This window comes from Lates calcarifer, linkage group LG7_2, assembly GCF_001640805.2.
Source record: "Lates calcarifer isolate ASB-BC8 linkage group LG7_2, TLL_Latcal_v3, whole genome shotgun sequence".
In the NCBI taxonomy this organism is placed as follows: Eukaryota; Metazoa; Chordata; class Actinopteri; family Centropomidae; genus Lates; species Lates calcarifer.
In genome coordinates this window covers 5,233,734-5,255,080 of record NC_066854.1, presented here as the reverse complement: position 1 = coordinate 5,255,080, position 21,347 = coordinate 5,233,734, and the positions used below count along the sequence as shown (strand labels likewise).

Below are 21,347 nucleotides of genomic sequence, written 5' to 3'. Positions count from 1 at the left end.
CAGTTTTACCTGGCTTCTGCTTTTTGCCTCTGACTGTTCTGCCCCTGCTTTTCAGCCCACTCCAGTTGGCAGGACTGTGTGTGAATGTGGTTAAAATATATAAATAAATAAATAAAATATCAGGCTTGGTGCGATTACCCGTGGTGGAGAAGGGCAAGAGAAACCAACGAGTGACACAAACACCTCCTCCCACATACTTTTGACGGTGGATGGTGGCTACTTAGCTCCCACCTCTAGCACTCTGTTTCCTCAAAGCCTTTTCCTATTCTTCTCACTTCTAAGCTTTTTCACAGTGAAAGCTTCTACCTTTGCCTTTCAATTTCTGCCAGTTTGGTTCCATTCACCTCTATTTTGCTACCTCCCATTCTGTCCTCTTCAGCTCACGTAAGACCTCAGCGCTCCTCCCAGCGCATCTCTACTCCCTTGGCTGTTAGAACCACGCTGAGTGAGGTTGGCAGGAGAGAAGAGGCAGCCAGCAGGAGGCGGGCCTGGCCTGCCAGAGTGTGTTGCCACCCTACCGAGCCATTGGCACTGGCGTCAGGTTCTCTGTTGTGGCTGAGTGTTGATATACTGTTCAGAGAGGACAATGAGGAGGAGGGACGAGAGGGATGGGGCCGTCCCCTGCGTGGATCCAGTCACCGTAGGGTCAAAGAGTCACTCACCATATGGACAGCATGTACAATCAACAACAAACAGACTTCAAAAGCGCTGATGTAAAACCCCCTGCTGCATCTCTGACCTGCCTCCGAACACACACACACACACATACAGCACATCCACATAAAAATGATAATGTGTGGCATTTGTACCTGTGCAGATGAAGAATTTGGACTCTCCAACACTTAACTCCACTTTGTTCAAAGATATGGACACCTGCAGGGCGGCTGAAATAGAGAACGGAAGAGGGAGGGGGAAAGACAGACAGAGAAAACAGACAGAAAAGAGGAAAATGGAATAGTTATTACAATAGAACAGAATGTAAAGGATTTTCACCATTTGCTGACTAGAGACATAATAATACAAAATTGCTTTCAAAAACCATCAGCATCCTTAGCATTGTGGCTCATTTCCTTCTTTATACAAGATTTTTTTTATTATCTGAGGACTATTTTCTGTTGTACGTCACCATTTACTGCATTTAAATGAAAGTCAGTGTGCAGCTTACATGCAAATATCCTTCTATATAAATAAGAAGCTTCTGAGAAATAACCCATGTTTGGAAACTATTGCTATTATAAGACATATTGTCCCTGCTGAAAAGAACATTTTTAACATTTTTCTTCAAACTTTAACTCCCTTGCACAGCTCTGAGACAGATTGGCTTGATACCTACTAATATGCACATGGGTGTTTGTGACAAGCTTGTCAATCAGTTTGATAATGAATGGGATCCTTTTCAGCCTTACTCTTGACAATGGTATGCGAACTGTGGGATGGGGTTTTAAGGAGCTAGGAAATAGCAGGAAGAAGAAAGAAATAACTCAGTAGCACTGGTATTTCCCTTTGGTGACAAAAGCTTGTCGTATAAGGCTCTAACAAACTGAGAGCCTCCCTGACTGTACTGCAGAAAAACAGCTAACTGGAAATGTCACATCCATTCACCTTAATGACACCCTAAAAATGGACCAAAATCTTGCAGGTGGTGCCAGTGCCACAAAATCTGCAGAGTCAAGCTACAATCAAAGGCCATTTGTCTGCACTGGTCTATTGTAAGTGCCACTATAATGCCACACAATGGGGGCTCCGATGGAAGTTTTGTAAGGCTGAAGTGAAAGGTAGTTAGCTGAATAAGACTGTGACTTGATCTTGGCTGACATGGATTTGTCAAATGGGAGGAAGACAATAAAATGCTGTAGAAGAGTTGGATACAGACAAAGAAAAGGGAGTGTTTGAATGGCAGAAAAGCAAGGTGGAGCTGAGCATGTGTCTAGATGTCTAATGTGATGAGTAATGACTGGCAACTCAGCAGGGAGAGGGTCATTTTTAGGCTAGAGACTCTCGACACAGCGGCAGCCTCACCACAGCACTGAGGGAAGCGAGATATTTGATGAGCCTGTCATATCTGAGCTCCTCATTCGTAGCCCTTAGAGCTGCAAGTCTAGTTAGGATCAAACTCCAACCACACACACACAGACACTGACACACACATATATTGTATAATACTCTAATGGATGTTAATTCTCTCTACAACACTGGAAACTTAACAGTGGAGCTCAGGGCGCCTGTCAATAATTGAGGAAATGATGAAATGATTATCTGCTGCTTCTCAGGGGAAGATGGCCGCAGCCAGCAGCAGCATCACAGTGAGGCTGCTCTCTAGCAGTTATCACTGGGATCTGTCATGAACTGAGGCTGTCTATAGATGGCAGTAGAGGGGCACTGCCACCTTCGCCTAAGGAGGCTACATGATGAGGCTGAAGAGCTGCTTTATCAATGTATTTGATCACTTCTGCTGTGTAACTCGACCATTACAGCGCTAAACAGTTACCAGCAGAGGCTCCAGGGAACACACACACACACATGCTGTACATATCATGTACACTGCAGGATATATTTATGTTGGCATACATGAAAACAAATATATCCACACACATTAAAAAGCACAATAAAATCACTTGCTGCAGCTGTGTGCTGCTCCCCATCAATGGCACACTCAAGAATCAAGCAACATCTTTGTGTAGAAGGATTTTTGTCTCTATTTTTCAAATATAAACACACTGTATATTCAAAACCTGCTTATATTTAGGATGTATAATGGCACTGAGACACAGTTACTGTCTACACACATACAAAAAAAGCATGCATTGTTTCAAATGAATGCAGATACTGTTCACGGGTTGATTAATCATGTCTATTTAACCTGGTGCCCTTCCACAATGCCTGCCTCTGACTTAAGGCAGATTCCAATCAGTGCTTCAAGTAGTTTAACGGTTTTCAATTATTAATTGATCCTGGTCTGTTCATGCTGCATGTGATTGATTGCATAATAAGTTGCTCACAAAACCCAGCAGGAAAAAGAAAAATAGGCTTTTTCTCTGCTGCCAGCATCATCGGTGTTAATCATATAATCAAGTTCAGCCTGGAAAATATAAACCATTCAGCTGGTATTTTTTAAGCTGAAATACACAACAGTCCCCACAGTGAGTATACATTGACATTTTAATGAGAATGCTGACTGGATTTGAAATATGACATGGGAGAATTTGTTTATTCAACACTGCCTCGCCTGCTGGGGACACAAAGAGACATGCTAATTATATCAATTTTCAGAAATGGAATGTTTTCGGTCTTGTTCACCTGCTTATTACAGAGCTCAGGTCAATATGTTATGAGCCTGGTAGCAATTATCAGCTCCAATTATTAGCTCCTCTGAGAGGCATTGGAGACAAGAAAATAAGACAACAAACAAAACCATTGATTGCCATTTGTAATGTGTCAGAGATGGTCGATACCATACATGACCTGCTAGCTCACCCTAACAACACTGAGGCTTGAATAAAAATCAATTATAGAATCCAAAACTCAAAGAATAAAAAAAGTTACAGAAGCAGGATTTTGGTCATAAGACTGCTAGTTCAAATCCCCTTTAGATTGATATTTCTGGGTGACTCACATTACAAAAAACTCCTGCCACCTGCCTAGCACCAAACAGCAGTCAGACAAAGTTAGCAATTAATTCATGACTTAGCAGCTGAAGAGCCAAACATTTCCCACAAGTAGAGCTACAGGTTTAGTGAATTTTAGATTTACAGTCATTAATTTGCCAGAAACATGAATCCAAAGGAATGCTAATGTTGCTCTGTGCCTGCTGGATGCGTAAAAAGGCAACCGTTTGCCAACACTTTCACCATATCACCACTCACCCAACTTTACAGGGTGATAATGTGTCAGCGTTGTGTTTACAGCTTGTTTCCACTACTCTTTAACAGGCCCATAAAATCTATTAATGCAGATTTAAGTAGTAGTCAGCACTCTGTCCAAGCTGGACTAATCACTGTTAGATCTTCCCTTTGATACCTCCAACTGTCCAGTTTGGCAAAAAAAGAGCATACAGTGTGCAATTTGCTGACATCAGTTCACAACACTTGTTTTGGATTTGAAGTTTTGAAATTTCCTGTAACAATGCCAAATCATTACATTCCTCAAATGGAGGTCGTTAAGGTCATGGTGGAGGAGATGCTGAGCGAGTTGGCCTGGTGACATGATTCAGTGACATCTGGACCCAGTGCAACAGTGTGCAAAACTTACCAGCAGCTAAGTCAGTGTGACTAAATCTAGAGCAGACTAAAGTGGGCTAAACGCACCGTTGCACTTAGCAGCAGGCTAAATCCAATGTTTGATTGACAGAGTGGAGAGTGGAGTGTCCAATCAGCTGGCAGGGAGTGAAGAATGTGATTCTGTAATCCTGTACTCCATTAAAAGCCCCATTAAAGCCATAGCCAAATAAAATGCACCACAGAGAACATGTATTTGTGTGTTTGTTTGTACATAAGAGTGTGTGGGGGTGTATGTGTACTGTATATCTTTATTTCTGTGTGTGTGTGTGCGGGTTTGTGGGAGGCTATGAGTGTGTTTGTCCGTGTGTAAATGTATTAAGCACACAGCGCAGATAGGCCCAGGGGCAAAAAATGCTCTGCTTTAATTGTCTGTGATTTTGTGGAGGAGTTGAAGGGAATTCTTCCCTTGAACCACAGAGACAGAGCGAGAGATGAAGACAAGAAGTAAAAGAGTGGGTAGAACAGGAGCAAAAGACGGTGGAAGATAAAATACTAATTACTATGTTTTGTATTCAACTGAACCTGTGTGTCTTATGCATTTCTTCAAAGGTGTTAGCGAAGGCTGAAAAAATGATATCCTGTAAGAAATTAGCTTCAGAAACAGTCAGCATTCTTTAAAGCTGCAGTCTCCAAGGTGAGCAGTGGGACAAGGTACAGAGGGATGGTGCAGATGTCAGGAATTCCAGTTTATTTCATATATATGTATATATATATATATATGTACATACACATATATTACTTTTGGTTCTCATTTCAATTGGTTATGATAACACTGTAAAATCACAATTTGTCGCAAAGGGCTTTAGAGACAATTTGTACAACACATTGTATGATGCAATGTACGGCAAGCACATTAGACCAAAAAAATATGAAATTTGGTCTTTAAATTTTGTTACGGTGGAGTCTTTAGGTAATAATTTCACCACTGCCTTTGTTTTCTTTTCCAGATAAGTTTGGCTGACTTATCTGATGATTTGACTGCTCATGTTTTTTGCCTATTGGCTAAAATTATGGAAATAAGACCCAAGATTTTAAGATCTTTATGTTTCTTCTTCTGTTCAGTTTCTAGTTTGTATCACAGAATAACCCTTCAGGCTTTTATATGGAGCACAGAATGCTGGGAAATGTAGTTCAATTACATTTTGATGCATAGAGAGGACGAGAGATGTGTGATGAGCCATTTCCAATGATAAACTGACTCTATGAGGCGACACGCAGTAGATGAGAGAAATATTATTATTCATAGCAACACACAATATTTCAAAATTCCTTCACATTCATCTCCTCGGGTGAAGGCAGAAAGCTGTGAGTAGAAGGACAGTGGTGTTACTTCATATAACAACATTAGGAGGTTTGATTTAACATCATATAGTAAACTTTTGCAAATTAGTTGTTGCCAACTTTGCCTTTGGATTCACCTGAAGTTGTTTAGTAGTCTGTCAAAGCATGCCTGTTTGTTTGCCAATCTGGCTCCTCGTGTGCCCACTCCTATATACTGTATCTGTCTGGCTGCATAACAAGCCTGCTTTCATGCTGGAGAGAAGAGGAGAGGGGGAGAAGAGGCGAGCAGAGCGCTGGTTCTACTCATCCAACCATATCCAATCGTGCCGACATACAGTATCAGGCCACGTGTACAGTCTCAGGCACAACCCACAGCTACCTATTATCTTCCCTCTCTCCCGCACACCTTCTCTGTATCTCTGCTTTTCGCTCACCAACTGCTTTGTGATTTATGTCTCCTTCCTTAAGCCTCTTACGCCTCAGGCTGTGGTGGCCATGATGGACCTCTCTCTATGTATATCCCAAAACTATAACCCTCCAGTCATGCACACACACGTGCAGCACCATGCAAATACACATTTCCTTTGGAAATAGAAAAAACAACAACACTTGAGTTGCTACGGTTACAGTTCAGTTCCTTATTAACAAAGTCATTGCAAAACAGTAAACAAAATATGCATACTGCTCGAGGACATCTGAAGCACTACTGTACTTATATGACAATACAAACTCAGCTTGCAGGCTTCATTGCATTTGTATGTTTGATAAATTTGACCCCCCCTCCATTTTGGCATTGTGGCTCATCATATTAGTAGACTGGAGAATTATGCAGTCAGCCCCTGGGCCACTCAGTAAATTAACTAAATTATCTTTTTTTCATAAAGTTAAAATACAAAAATATGCTCAGAAGTGCCCGAAATGTGTGTGACTTTGCTTAAAAATACTGAATGGCTTTACCTTTTACTTCCTAATGAAAGTTATTAGTTACGCTAATGTTGAATGAATTTTGCATTACTTTGTGAATCTTTGCATTTATTGGGCCAATAAATATTTTAGACTGATGATAATGATAAAGCCTAAAGCAAGGTCCATTAAAGGTCACAGAGTTCCCATTGTTCAGTTCTTCCTACTCACAACTGGGAATAATCAGCTTCTACTTCTATGATCAAAAGCTGGAAATAAAGGAGTTTCAAAATGACACTGAAGACACATTTGGTTGATCTAATTCAGAAATAGTTTGAATTACTTTAAGATTAGGTTATGACATGAACTATGTTTTGCTAAATATCATTCTAATAAAACATTTAAAAGGCTCAAGTATGACCTTAGTTCAGTGGTAGACTGGAGATGTTTGAATAGTTCAAGCAGATCAAATGTCAGTGATCCTTGGGGGTTCTCAGATCCAAAGAAAACCATTTAGCAACCTACATTGCAAAAGGAAAGGTGCTTGAGGAAACCTTTATGGGTTTTTCTAATATGTGAAAAATACTTAAATAGCCCTTTCATAAAGGGCTATGAGCCCTGGTAGAAAAAGCATCTTCTTGAACTGTCCCTCAACCTCTGTATGAGGCTCTTTATGCATTGAAGCATGTAGGACTTCACATACAATAGTTTTTGGAGATTAACTGTGTTGTCCATTCATGAAGATTTTAACACACAGATTGTCAAAGTATGTGTTAGAATATCTTTTCATTTGCAGAACCAATGAGATAAAAAAAAAAAAAGCATCACGAGGAAAACGTAAAATATTAGAAGGTATGAAGTCATGTCAGTCTGAAAAACTGCAAGACAATGACAGTAATATTCCCAAAGGATCGTTTTGTCCACAAATCGAACGCTAAACCTGTTGAAAGCCAGTCAGACAATTGAGGCTGTGTCAGAGGGCAGACAAGTTGCCAGAAGGGAAAAAGCTGAGCTCCAAGTGGCAATGCAATCATCAGCCGTGATAGAAATAAGAGGGGTTAACGGGCCACGGCTTCAATTCACACTTTCAATTGCTACCTTGCAATCAGAGCCTGTATATGTCGAAGGTGCTGGAAAGTGTGGGGAAGCGATTCACAAAATGATTTCTTAGCAGGAACACACACACACACAACCAGACAGACATGCAAATCCACATGTTTAGAGTATAGTCTGTAAAACAGCAAACACAAAAATATTCATAGACATTTCACAGTACCACCCAGGCAAACAGACTCTGGTATGACCTAGGTATTGTCTCATAACCCTTGTCTTCTTTATCCTCCATCACAAAGATGATTTCTATCCCAGATTGAGCAGAAACTGGAGCATCACACTGTGATAGAGTAAATCCCATTTGCCCAGATATTGTGTTCATATTTATGGAAACATAAGAAAAATAGGGCCGGCAAACATAGGTGCAAGATAATGCCCTTATCCCAATTCCCTTTTCCAAAATATCATGCTCCAATGAAAATTATACAGAAGCTTCAACCATTTCTAAGATATTTTTCTATTCTTTCTTGTCCTCTCTGCACTTCTGAGTCCTGTGTCTAATCTATTAGTCTTATTTTTTTCTTATCTCTGTCACCCTACCATTTGTGTTTTTCGATTTCTTCCCTTTTATCCTCTCTCTCCCTCTGTCCTCAGGCTGCAGCCTGTTTCTGCATATGGCAACATCAGCGAGTGTGGTTTCTTCAAGATGCGCCAACATCAGCAAGCAGCTGAGAGAAAAGTCTGGGGCTACAATAAATCCAGGTATGTCACTCACACACTGTGATTTTCCTCACACCATGCTGCAATTTTTTTTTTCCCCCACAGGGCTAGGTGTAATATTTATACCATACCAAAGTGTGTAAAGTGTAAACAAAATCTATTAAATCAAAGTAGAGCTTAAAGATCTTGATTAAAACTATGCTCCATCATTCGTCAGTCCCAAATGCAAATGATGTGTTGATCAGGGGTAAGCTTTTAACATAAACAGCGCAGAATAAGTGGAGCAGCAATGACAGTCTTAATGAGTCACTTGAGCTGCTCCGTTTCCAAGGATTGTGGCAGTTTCTTTTACGTATTAATAAGGTCATCCATCAAGACGAAAAGGTTCCCGTCAAATGATTAGAGTAATAAAGCCAATTAAAATGACCGGCCATTTTTCTGAATATAGACAAGCTAATTAAATATATATTAATGATGAGAGGCCATTCCTGCCACTTTGGTGTCACTCTGCAATGCTTCACTGTGAACTTCAGTTTCAAAACAGTGTCCCGGAGGTCAACAGAAAAAAAACATTTTAAAATCGTAGGTTAATGTCATCGGCATACATGGCATCAGAGGCTAGGCAGCTTGGACAGAAATGTCATTTACGTTGTAAGAAGGAACACATGGTTCTGAGCAGGAGCTAAGAGTTGGTTTAATAAGCTGCCACAGATTTTTATGACTGCTGCAGCTGTGTTTTTTTCTCCCCCCTCACATTTTCTCCAATAATAGTCTGGAGCTGATGGGGGCGGAGTGTTTTTTCTTGGTCAAGTGAATGGACTTAAGCAGAGGTGGGCGAGAGGTTTGTTTATGATGATCCCTGTGAAATTCAAAATATCCTGCCATTCAAACAAACATTATATATTGATCTTGTGAATGGTCCGGCTGAGCTCAGCTGATTATTTCACCGGCACTTCTTTGAGCACGCTGAGACGGGCGAACCCACGAGTGATGGGAGGCTTTCTGCCACTGTGAGAGGAGGTGACTCGATTGAGTTCGGTGAAGAGTGATTCAGTAATAAAACCTAAAGGCCTTGGAGGCAGTATCTGATTTCCAGGCACTGCTGAGGGAAGTCTCATAGGTTGTGGGAGGCTGAAGGTCCAACATTTGTAAAAAAAAAAAAAAAAAAAAAGGCAGACAGATGAGCAATGCAGTGTGTGTACACAGAACTCACCAACACAAATAATCATCATTTCTACATGAAAAAGAGGTTATTGTATCAAATCTTGCACATTGATGTGTCTTGTTTTGCCATCTTTTAAGGTAAATGACAGTTTCAGGACACGCAATCAAACAAATAGAGGATGAGTGTCATGACTAGGCGTTACAGCCTCAAACACCAAGAATTATGTTAGGCTACTGTCAGCAGCAAAAAGAGCCTTCCAGTGAGGGTATGTAGGCGTTTTGCCCGTCAAGACTGACTAAAACATGAAGCAAGAAAGAGGTTTGCTGTTGCTGATGCTCTCCACCATTCTCCACCCAACTCCTTCTCTTCCCTCTCCCGACTCCAAAAAAGAAGCAGGGGCAACCAAAAATAGAAGTAATCTGTTTCTTTGTTCAGCTATTCTTTTCCGCCAGCTGTTTGTGTGGGAATAATTCCATTTATAAACATCTTTAGAGTGAACAAATCACAATAATTATCATTCTGGTTCACTCGCATTAGCTTGTCATTGCAGAGAGAGCAGTGTGTGGTGCAGAAAGGACAGGCACATATGAAGTGACAGGGTAGAAAATAATACAGTGTTTACTGCAGGTGGCAGACCATTTGCTAGTAGACTTGTGCTGGTTGTCACACTTGGGGCAGAAACTTTAATAACAGCTCATTATTGCACCTACAGTATGTTTTTGTGCAATATTTGAGTATTCACACAGGAAATGATTAGGAGTTTTGTGGGTGCACAAGTGGACACAAGCAGAATGAGTGTTGACCTTATGATCAGCCACACCACATTTTCACACATATTCTCAATTAAGAGCAAACTTGCTAAATTTCCCAGCTGTAATGAACACACAGTTTGTGGTTTAATTAAGGGACTTGGTTACACTTTGGTCCTCTTTTGTCACAAAGTAGCCTCAGCTTCTGATTTGCTGTACAGCTTCCTTTCCTCCCCAGAGATCTCAAGTTCATCTGCGCTGATCTCCACTGAGAGCTGAGGAGCACTGAATTCAGACTCATTTTTACTTTTATGGAACAAGGGTTTGGGAGCAGATGATTTTTCATAAGAGCTCCCGTCACTGCACTCCTTCTCTTGCACTGGTATGAAACGTTTTGTTTCTGCAGTTGAGAATCAAATGCTCACAGTACTCAAACAACAGCTCAAACATAAGTCCTCAACACAAAGTAAAGATTTACAATTCCGCTGTCTCCTAGTGAAAGATATACACAAGTGTGCTTTCATCCCCAACTGGGAGCTACTCTGTGCTCTGTGGACAGAGACTGTTATTTGGTTTTGGCTGGCCTGTCAGGCCCACTTTGAAAATATGCAATTCTGCCAGTCCGACTGCCTTAAAAGTGCAATTGTACATTCTCAAAGACTGTATCTGACTGTTGCCGCATTCAACTACAAAAGAGACTTGGTAACATATAATAGCTACATTTTCTACTACATTTGTGACAATTTTAATGTGCCAAGATACAAGATTTTTCAATATTGGTGATGCATATCCAAGCAATTTTCTAACACTATAGAATCACCACCTTGTAAAATATCTCAAAACATTTCCATCTTAATGTAGAATCCATGTTCAGAGAGCCCTCCTGTACCAAAAACCACAGAGAACCATCGAAACTGATCACGAGGTGCGCCTGTCTGCTACGCCTGTAAGGTCTGTAATCTTAATTCTCATTTCATGCATGCTAGAGAATGAGCGAAGCAACATGTTTTTTTTCTGTGGCGAAGCGATCATTGCCGCGGGGATTGAAATGGCACGGTGGTGGGCTGGTTATTCTCCTGCCACATACTGCTGGTGGCTGTGACATGGCCATTATCTCAGGCCTGCGGATTAATTCAGTCACAAAGGAGAGGTCACTGGCTCCTGCCAGGCCTGAGAGAGGAGACTCTGGGGATTTTGTGAGCGGGAGTGGGACAAGGCAGAAATGTCTTCTTTCGGCCTTTCTGCAATGAAATCCAAGGGTTTAAGGTCAACGTTCTCCCTAATTGGGAGGTTACATCCCATGACAATAGTGGTGCAGACCATTAAAGCTGGAATTCCCTGCTAAATGATCTGCATTGTAAACTGAATTACATTCATTTTCTGAATTTTGCTACTGAAGGGGATAACGCTATGCTCTCAATTTAAGTATGAATTGGATTGGATTCTAAATCCCAATTACATTGAACTGGCGATGAATACACAGCGAGAATAAGGTAGGATTTGATATGTTGTCGTGCAGCTGTACGCACTTGAATTGAATTACATTCACATTACAGCTACAAAATACAATGTATAGCCTGACATGTACAGAATATTAATATGAATTAATTTTATCCTATATTCAAAAATCTACCAATAATGAGTAAAATGTTAATTTTTCTATACAGAATAAGGCTAATAATGTGGAGAATTTTTTCATTAGGTGTGACAGAGCAAAAGAGAGGAAAAAAAAGTCATAGTCTGAGCTAGTGTCATTCTTTTCTCTGATCTCAAGATCAGTGCTTCAAAGGCTCAACCTGTATTATTCACTTTTCAGCTTGTCCAAGTCCTCCCACTCCAGCACACTTTTGTATTTCTATTTCCCTTTCTACCTATCACCCTTAATTTCACTCAAGTCAGAGCCTTTCATCTTTCCCCTTTCTTGCTTCATTGTGCAATGAATTGCCTGTTCACCTTTTCTGATTCCTTTCGGATATCATGTCTGTCTGTTGTTCACTCTCCCTCTCTCTCGCTCTCTCTTTCTCTCTCTTGCTCTCTCTGACAGTTTCGTGGCTGTCCATGCGGTGCTCCTGACAGAAGCTGCCACCAACTGTCACCGTGGCCTGGCCAACCAGGAATTTAGAATGCCAGGACCAGCTACCATCAAGTCAAATCACGCCAGTATAAATATTACTCAAAACTTTCTCTCCCTCTGTCATCCTGACCCCTCCACCACTGCTACACATTATGTCTACATCAGGATAAACGGGCTAAATCAGCCTGCCATTAATTTTTTTTGTGAACAACACAAAAAAATTGTATTTAAATATGAACTACACCAAAGGACTGTATTTATCATACTTTACCTAGCTCATCTATGACCTGTTCATTTTTCTTGGTTTTATTTTAAACATTAAGACAAAATCACTGCAGTCATCCTCAGAAGGTGCAGGAGGACATAAAACAAGACATGGTAACAGCTCTGTGAGGTTGTACTCAGGCAGAGCAATGCATTGTGCTAAATGCTAACATCAGCATGGTAAAATACTTGCTGTGACAATTCGCAGCTCGCGACTTTAGCAGGTAATATTTATGAAGTTCACCACCTCAGTTTAGCCTGTTACAATGCTATCATTTACCAATTAGCACACTACACAATGTGCACCTGTGGCCATAGGGAATGCCAGTAGTTTTGCAGGTATTTAGTCATAAATCAAACAGGACAAATTGAAATTTTGACCTGATGATGGCGCTAGATAAAAGGTTAGTGGATCACAAAAATCAGTGGGATTAATCAAATGTGTGTCAATCCATTATCTTTGACTTTCAATGTCTGCACAGAGGAGCATGACCCTAACCCTAACACATTTTCATGGCAATAAAAAACTGTTGTTCCAAAAGCTGAGATATTTAAGCCCAGGCCAGAGTACTGGATAGACAGTGACAGACCAACATTTCTGCTCCTAGTGCTGGTAATCCATTATGTTAATAGATAATTTACAACCACCATGAAAAGTGTTCATGTGACTGTGGTGACTTTGAAGAGCACCATAAATCAGATCAATGTAAACTGGCATATTGAACACACTCTTGAACACTGCTGTACATTTTTAAAAAGCCAATAGTGAGCATCTCTTGATTTGCCTGAAGCTCCACAAAGGCTTGTATGATTTTATTAAACCAAACGCTAATCATCCCACTTTCATGTAGATTGGGTGTTGGTCAGATCATTATTTGTTAGAAACTTCAATCAGTTGCCATGGGCGACAGGCTTCTCCAGTGGTGTGGCTGAAGGTCAAGTCATTATTCAATCTGATTCTGTATCTTTGAAAATAAACAAAGATGGCCACACTTTGGCGCAAATTAAAAGGGAAATGTTACAGATGAAGGAAACCTATTGATTAGTATAAACTCTGTGTTCATAAATCATGGATGAATGGATGGATGCATGGAGAGACAGATAAACAGGCTCTCTTGGGCGTTTTAGCTGTCACATACCTTAAGTAGGTGACAGTTATAATTAATAGGCTGACAGATCACTGTGTGTGAAGGTACAGTACATGTGTGTTGAATGATCGCTCCAGACAGAGCTGTGGCACTGAGTATTGCAGTATGCACATTAAAGAAGAATCTGTCACTGAGCTCATGGGTGAGTACACTAGCTCTCCTCTCCACACCCCCCCAACTGATGGATGATAGCAGGGTGTGTATCTGCATACATAGGCTCAGCTCCGCATGGCTTTCAATTAGAACTGTCAGGAACATGCACTCAGCTCCCCACTGAGATAAAAGTAGGCAAACAAATCAATATGCATGGAGGGAGGCATTCCTCTAAAACTAATATTCCCCTGAACAAACAGTACGCACACCTCATGCCACATGTATGTCACATAGACATTTAAACACATACATATGCTGCACTGACAACCACAGGCACAAGGCAAAAACTCACGACTTATCCATGCAGTGATACATCACATACTGTCCTACATAAACACCTAGACACAGTATGTGACTACAGTATGTCATGAACATGACTGTACACACAAATACACTATAAGTATACATATAGCACACCACTGAGAGTATCCCTGACTTGGATAATTGTCGCTGCTGTAACTCAAAAGACAACATATCCCCCAGCTTTAGAATTAGCATATTCATTATTTAACTGGGGAGCAGCTGGCTAATTGGCAAATGAAATGCTTTCAATAATGTTCACACGAGAAACAGAATTTGATTAAACTGAATCTGGGGAAAATACCTAAAAGGAAATGAATATAAATGAGCATGCGGAAAAAAATGATAACTTTTGGGACAGTGACAGCCTATGTCATAAGCACTGTCACTGCACAGATGTACCAACTTTGCTGTGTTTGTGTGCAAATAAAGTGTTTCACAGTCAACAGACATGTATCAAAAAGTGGTGACAATTATAACAATTTCCACCATTGCTAACTGTAAACTCTCCAAAGACAGAAGAAGGATATCACAGCTCAGCTCTGGCGCAGGTACTCCAGTTTTAATGGACTGCCAGAGCCAACTGACTCATGTCAGCTTTCTAAATCAGAAAGGAAGGAGGAGGGGGTTGGATGTGCTCATAAAAATGCCCCCCCGATTCTCGTCTCCACTCATTCGAGTTAATGACACACACTTTCAGGCCATATATCAGGGTCTGTTTGATCCTGGTCAAGGATATTAAACTTTGATGGGTTCCCGCATTCACTAGTTGCCAGTCTTCCTTTGCAGAGGACAGTGCAGGGTTCATTCAATACGTGCACCGATCTGATAGCCAACAGGAAATGACTTGGCACAAAGATGATACAGCTTCATCCAAAAATGCTTCACATCCATTTTGACAATTTTTGCTACTCGTGATCAACAGCAAAAGGTGACATGTGTGTCAGCAGGCTAGTGTCAAAAGAGTACCAGAGGAATGGGAGCAGAGCAGCGGGGCAGCGGTTTAGCAGAGGAGGGGGGTGGAAAGACTGGGTGTATGTAGTGTTGGGTCACAGCAGTAGAAGCTAGCGGTGGCCGTCACCTCACATCAACTGGCAGCCTGCTAAGTGTTTCCCACTAAGATACATATATACTGTAGCTGTTGTACCGAGGACAGCAAGTCACTGGTGGCTGCTGTGCCATAGCGACTGCTGGCTTGCTGCAGGGACACATTTTTAAAAAAGTTGGTCTGCTGCTGGGGTGTATTACAACCTGCTACCAGAGAGAATGTTTACAGTGTTCGGGTGACTCAGTTGATACCTATTCTGCCATACTGTCTATATGGTGTTATGATAAACTCGAAGCAAGCAAATCCTCTTTACAACTTCTTGACTGTTGATGTGGGTGTGTTCTTAAGTGTAGCAAATAGCATCAGCACTGCCAAGCAGTACTTTATTTCTGTTTATATCTATAATCTTGAAGGCATGGGTCATACAAAAGAGGAATCTGAGAAATTACAATCAGCATCCACAGACATTTTTTCACACCTGCTAAATATACTTAAATGCCATGACAGCATTCATTCAATTCACTCTTCTGCTGCCAGTGAAAATACATATTCAACTGAGTATCAGAAGGGAAAGAATATGTTGACCCAAAGGTGCAGATGAACCATGAGTCATCTTCTCTTATGCATTCTGTGCCAACATCACCTGTTCTTGGTGGAGACAGTAAGCATTTCTATCAAGTCAATCAACAATATATTACATTGGAAAAATGCTACAATAAAAGGACAAAGCAAAACAAAACATCTGACACTTATATCACAACACTTAACAACAAATGTGTGGAACCACTCCATTCAAGTACCATGGTGAACTATATTTTCAGAGCCCCCTTTAATGAAAAGCACTTCTTAGAAGACACTCATATGAAAGTGCTCTGCTATTCTGTTGTTTATTTTTTCATTTCCCACTTTGCATTTAATTGTATACGGTGGCTGGTGGGTGAGCGTTGAGTTAGCTGACTGTGACGACCCTTTGTGTTGACGACTGAGTGGAGGCTGTTTCCACACAATCGCTGGCAAAGGCTCGTGCTAACATTTAGAGATGGAGTCCCCGCTGGGTTTGCAGAAGATGCAAATGTGTCCCCAGTCTCTCCAATGGGTTTACTTGCTTTTTTTCTCCCCCCACTGTTGGCGTTGTTGTTGTTGATAATGGTGTTTGTTGTCGGACCACGTGGGGGGGGACAAAGTGGGCTCCCACAGCTGCGCCACAGTGGCCTAGAGACAATGGGCATCCTGGGCGACTCTGACGCAATGCAACAATTGTTTGAGGAAAAGAGCAGAAACGAGTCAAGAGAACACAATCTCTTCACTTCTGATTAGCATTGGAAATGAGCTGCACCATCAGGGCCTGTGGAGGGTTTCTAAGAAAGCGGTAATCTGGAGGCTTTGTTGATAACGTATATATCAATGAAACAGTATGGGTAATAGGTGTCTTGTGTATTCTTTTAAGAGCACTACCATTTGTGAAATTTATGACTTCAACAGTTCCTGGCTGTCAACACTGCATTGTATCGGCTATTGTTTACACTGTAGGGGCAAAAATAACTTCCATTATCAATGAGAAAGAGAGTCCAATTTCAGTTTTCCAGTCATCCCTCGTCTAACTTCTCAGTGTTAATGAGCTGCGGTTTCACCATCGTTATCAACGGCACAGCCTATTTAATTATTCATACTGAGCCTGTTCTTTCTGCCATTGTTGCCTGGAATCCTTCTTCTCTAAGTTTTCTTTTTTTGCTTTTAAGAAATTCTGTTTACATGCAGCCTGGAGGTGTGGTGAATGACAGCTTGAATTGATAGTTTGGCTGGGCTTGGTCGTATGTTTGTGCTTGCTGTACATAAGCTCCTTGATCGTAGGGAACGGAGGAGGAATTTGAGTCCCTGCATTTTAACAGAGCAAAAGCTTTACTTCTGTTGAGCGTAATGATGAATTGTAGCGCAAAGCATATGGTTCAAAACATCAGTAGGAGTGGGTTAGGTCCATATCAGCTCTGCACATGCTTTGATATGTTGTTTGGATTTGAAAGGAGCCACGAACTGCAGCTATAAGGGCTGTTGTGCCATGCATACGACTGATGAATAAATAACACTGGCTACCACAGGGGAGGCCCAGATTTGCAGCATTTCACATACACTACCTCCTTTCAAGATCATCTATCTCCAAAAAACATTCCAATACATCCTCCTCCTCTTCTTTCTCTCTCATCCCCCTTTTCCACCCCCAACTCCTGTTTTAGATTTCTTTTGTTTCCATAGAAACTGGGTCTTGTCCCATGCATTCTTCTCTCATGGCAGCTCCCTTCCCTGCTGGATAGGCTTCTGGAAGAGTATCACTCCTTCCAAACAAGCAGCAGCAGTCTCGCCCGCAGCTTACGATACCTAATGGGAATTTTCTCACCACAGAGATCCATCAGTCAAACGTGGGCAATAACATGTTGTAGCTGTGTACTGCTGTATTGTATGTGTACAACGGCGAAGAGGCGTTACAAGAGCTCGTGTTTATATATTATGCAAATCAATAAGAAAGAGCTTGTGTATGATTGTTGAGGCAGTAATGCGGTAGTGGTGTTATCGCTGGTTTCAGTGTCGTAGATCAATGGTGACCGCAAGATACTGTAGCTTTATTCTGGATTCTGTTCTACACAGAAAGTGTCAAGATTACTGCAAATCAAAACCACTGCTTAAAACCAAACCATGCAGGAAATGAAATACTGTATGATACTCATCATGCTGAAGCTGAAAATCAATGAAATCTGACACATGGATAAGCTGTTGCTAATGAAGCTGAAATGAAAATGAATCTTTATGCTAGTTTGTATGCAGCAAGTCAATGTTAATTCTTAGAACAAGGCAATTTTAAGAAAGTATACATTTATCCCAGACACACAATCCTTTGATTGTATTTGACTTTTATTTCACACAGTACAGGCCTCCATTTCTGAAAAGCATCTTAGCTCCAAGAGGATCATCTAAAGTCCATGGATGGGAAAGCTCAGATTAATTAACAAATTCTTATTTACAATGACAATCCAGCGCCCTTTATCCAAAAAGGGCAATGCTGCCAAAGGAAGTTAATTGATGGCACGGAAGATGTGTTTTCACGCTGAAATTGATTCAAGAATCTCGTTTGTGTGTTTGAAACAAGTTACAGATTGGTGCTTCGATGATAATTTTCTATGAGGTTAGAATAATCAATGACTCAACCGAATCAACCGAGTGCTCACGGGACCACAAATGCACTGACATTCTGAGCTCAGATGGTGAGCAAATCCACAATCAGTGCATAAAGTTCACCACTCAGGCCAGATCAAACTGTCCCTCTTTTAGTTCTCTTGACCCTGCTAATACTGAAGGGCCTGAAATGACCTGGACGCATTACTGGGTCAAGAGTCTGAAGGGCCTCCAGGTTTCTGAATTTGTGGGCTCCCATGGCAGATCATGAATATTTTTGGACTACAACCTCCGTGAACTGGCCCTGTGAGCGGGTCAATTAAGGTGAATATAGGTGAATGATACTTACAGCAGAGTTACTGCAGCGTGGCCTGACAGCCTGCTGATCCATGGCTGCGAGGGGCCTTTAAATGGGCAGCCCACGTCTTTCCAGACAGACAAAATAATGTTCGCTCATGCACTGCAAACAGGACCATTATGCCTCAATTTGAGTCGTGGATGCACTTCAGCAGCATGAGAAGTAAATACCATTCTTAATGTTCTAGTAAGCCTGGTTCACTGTGTGCTTTAGACAAAATGTTCAAAAATAAATTCAGCTATTTCTTTCTCCAGATTTGCAAATGGCCAAAGTGTTTTCCCCTGTGAAAGAGAACCCAAAGCAAAGGCCTGCAGAGCAAGCATATGAGGTAGCCTTGCTCCCGGTATCAGAGACCATTTGATAAACCTACTATAATTAAGTTTACAGGCTGATTGTTGTGGATTATTTGCTAAGCTGACACTTGTCAAAATAGAACATGCATGCCTGTTGGCAGAGCACAGTGGGGATTTAAACAGGTTATTAAAGCTTTAACCCATTTCAATTCAGCTTGTGCTAAATGGATAACAACCACGGAGATGGATTTCCATTTTATCCTAATTCACAGGATCATGCCTACGTACTCTATTTCCCTGATGGTTCTCATTTCAGAACCTCCATCGGCATCAAACATTTCTCTTTCATCATCTGTTAGTATAATTTCATCTCATGCTCTGAGTGCTGAAAGAAATGGGAGGCTGCTTTTCAGTCAGAAAGCGCAAAATATATGCTGCAAAATGGAGCGCAATAGGGAGACACATCCACATAATTGATAGTGATTACAAAATTAATTACTGCCTGCGTACTTGTAAGCTGTTATTCTGAATGATCTGACACTAACAGGTGGATACTGTACAGGTATTGAAGGGAGTCCTTTCACTGCTACAACTCCAAATAGGCACTGTGTACTTAAATCAGTGTTGCTGTGTCCTGTTTGGTTGCATTTACCAAGACATTTCATGTTCCAAAACAGGAAGGAGTAAAGCCAAACTTGTTCTTAATTAACATGCAGACCTCTCAGACCTTTATGTGTGACAGCAGCAGTGATAAGAGCTGTGCTGTGTGGAGATTGAAGAGGCAATTATAAAAAAAGCCCAACAAACTGCAGGTCGATGATGTTTTAATGGAGGCTTTAATCTGCTTAGGGGGAGATACACAAGATGGCCTGGCTGTGAATATGATGTGGTTATTGTTTTTTTAATTGCATTGTGACCAGACTTTTTTTATGAGTTTAGTTTTGTCTCAGGTGCAAAAATTGATCATTTGTATCCTTATTTGTTTTCTCACCTTTAACCACTGTGTTCGTCTAATCACTGTGCAAATAAAAGAAACATGGTGAGCTAATTCCCCACCAGGTCAGGGCACTAGGGCAGGGCAGACCTCCATTAAACTGTGAAAGAACTCCTTGTCCAATTTCAACTAATGATTAACTGTAGCCAAGCCTCTAGCAGTGTTCAATTGACACGACATAGTTCACAATTCTCTTAATAGCTCGTTCAATCAGTCATTTTACGACTCACTAGGGTGAATCAACAGATCCCAATCCACTAAAAAGATGAAACAAATCATTCAAGAGTTGCACATCACTAATCAGACCATTAAGTCTAAACAATACAGCAGCAGTGACTTGAAAAGACAGGAGTAGCATAGGCTGCTAGTGGGATGACTCAACAGAGAATGAGCCAAAGCTGAATCTATTCCACTGATGCCCTCTGTGAGAAAACAACAAATGTTTGGTTATGTCTGGAATGTTTGAACAGATGGAGGAGGACCCTTTCTGACAGTCATCATCGCCTAAAGGTAGCCCGCCCTAATGCAGCAAGCTACAGACAGGAAACAAGGCCTACATCATACATGCCCATGTATGAGCACACATATCGACACGCATCTCCCACGCCAAACCCGTCCTTAGTAACTCCCCGAACTTGTCTTTGCAATAACTCAAGGCGCACCTCCTTGAACACTGACCCAAGCAACCCCTGCTTCCACCACACTCCTCTCATTATGCCAGCTGTTTTCTCGGCAGTGCCCTGGACTCCTTCATTACGGGGCCTCGCTGTGCTCACTGGCAAGCCCCCCAGGGCTCGTTATCGATAGCACTGCACTGAGCAGCCCAGCCGATTGGAAAGGCTTGCTGCTGAGGCTCAGTGGACGTGCGGGGGCGAGCAGGGAGAATTCATTAGAGCCTAGTGGCACCACTAAATCTGATGCAGCAACTGCAACTTATGCCGTGGTGTGATAGGAACAATTTATTGGAGGGGAGTCTTTTTCCCCTCTCCTGTGATGTGGGGATGAGAGGGGCTGTAAACACTGGGCTCTCCTTGCAGTGCGTGAAGATAACGGTGGCAGAAGGTTATCTGTGTCGCAATGGGAGTGATGTATGCACAGCAAACACGGGAGAGTGGCGCACTATTGCGTCTGCTCCCCTCTCTCTTCTCTCTCTCTCTCTCTCTCTCTCTCTCTCTCTCTCTCTCCAGCCTTCATCTTCACTGATCTGATCTGCTGCTGAAATAAAGATCTGTGGTAAACTCTGAAAGGTGTGTGGCTGTGGTCGTCTCAGGTGAATTTGACACACAGCAATCGCCTGCCTCGTTTCATCATCATTACCTGCAACCTCAGAGTGGCCCTCTTCTAAAACATACTGAGTGGCCACAATCTGCACACACACACACACACACACACGTCTCTCTGG

At 41.6% G+C, this 21,347-nt stretch overlaps 1 protein-coding gene across 2 annotated transcripts in view; it reads right to left on the bottom strand.

Annotated features, from left to right (window-relative positions):
• Positions 1–21,347, bottom strand: part of LOC108894877 (neural cell adhesion molecule 2) — a 247,052-nt gene that overhangs the window by 77,628 nt on the left and 148,077 nt on the right. For both annotated transcript variants that reach the window (XM_018693503.2, XM_018693504.2), the window contains exon 2: positions 810–884. In XM_018693503.2, the coding sequence (XP_018549019.1) occupies positions 810–884 (75 nt within the window). The remainder of the gene's footprint in view (positions 1–809; positions 885–21,347) is intronic.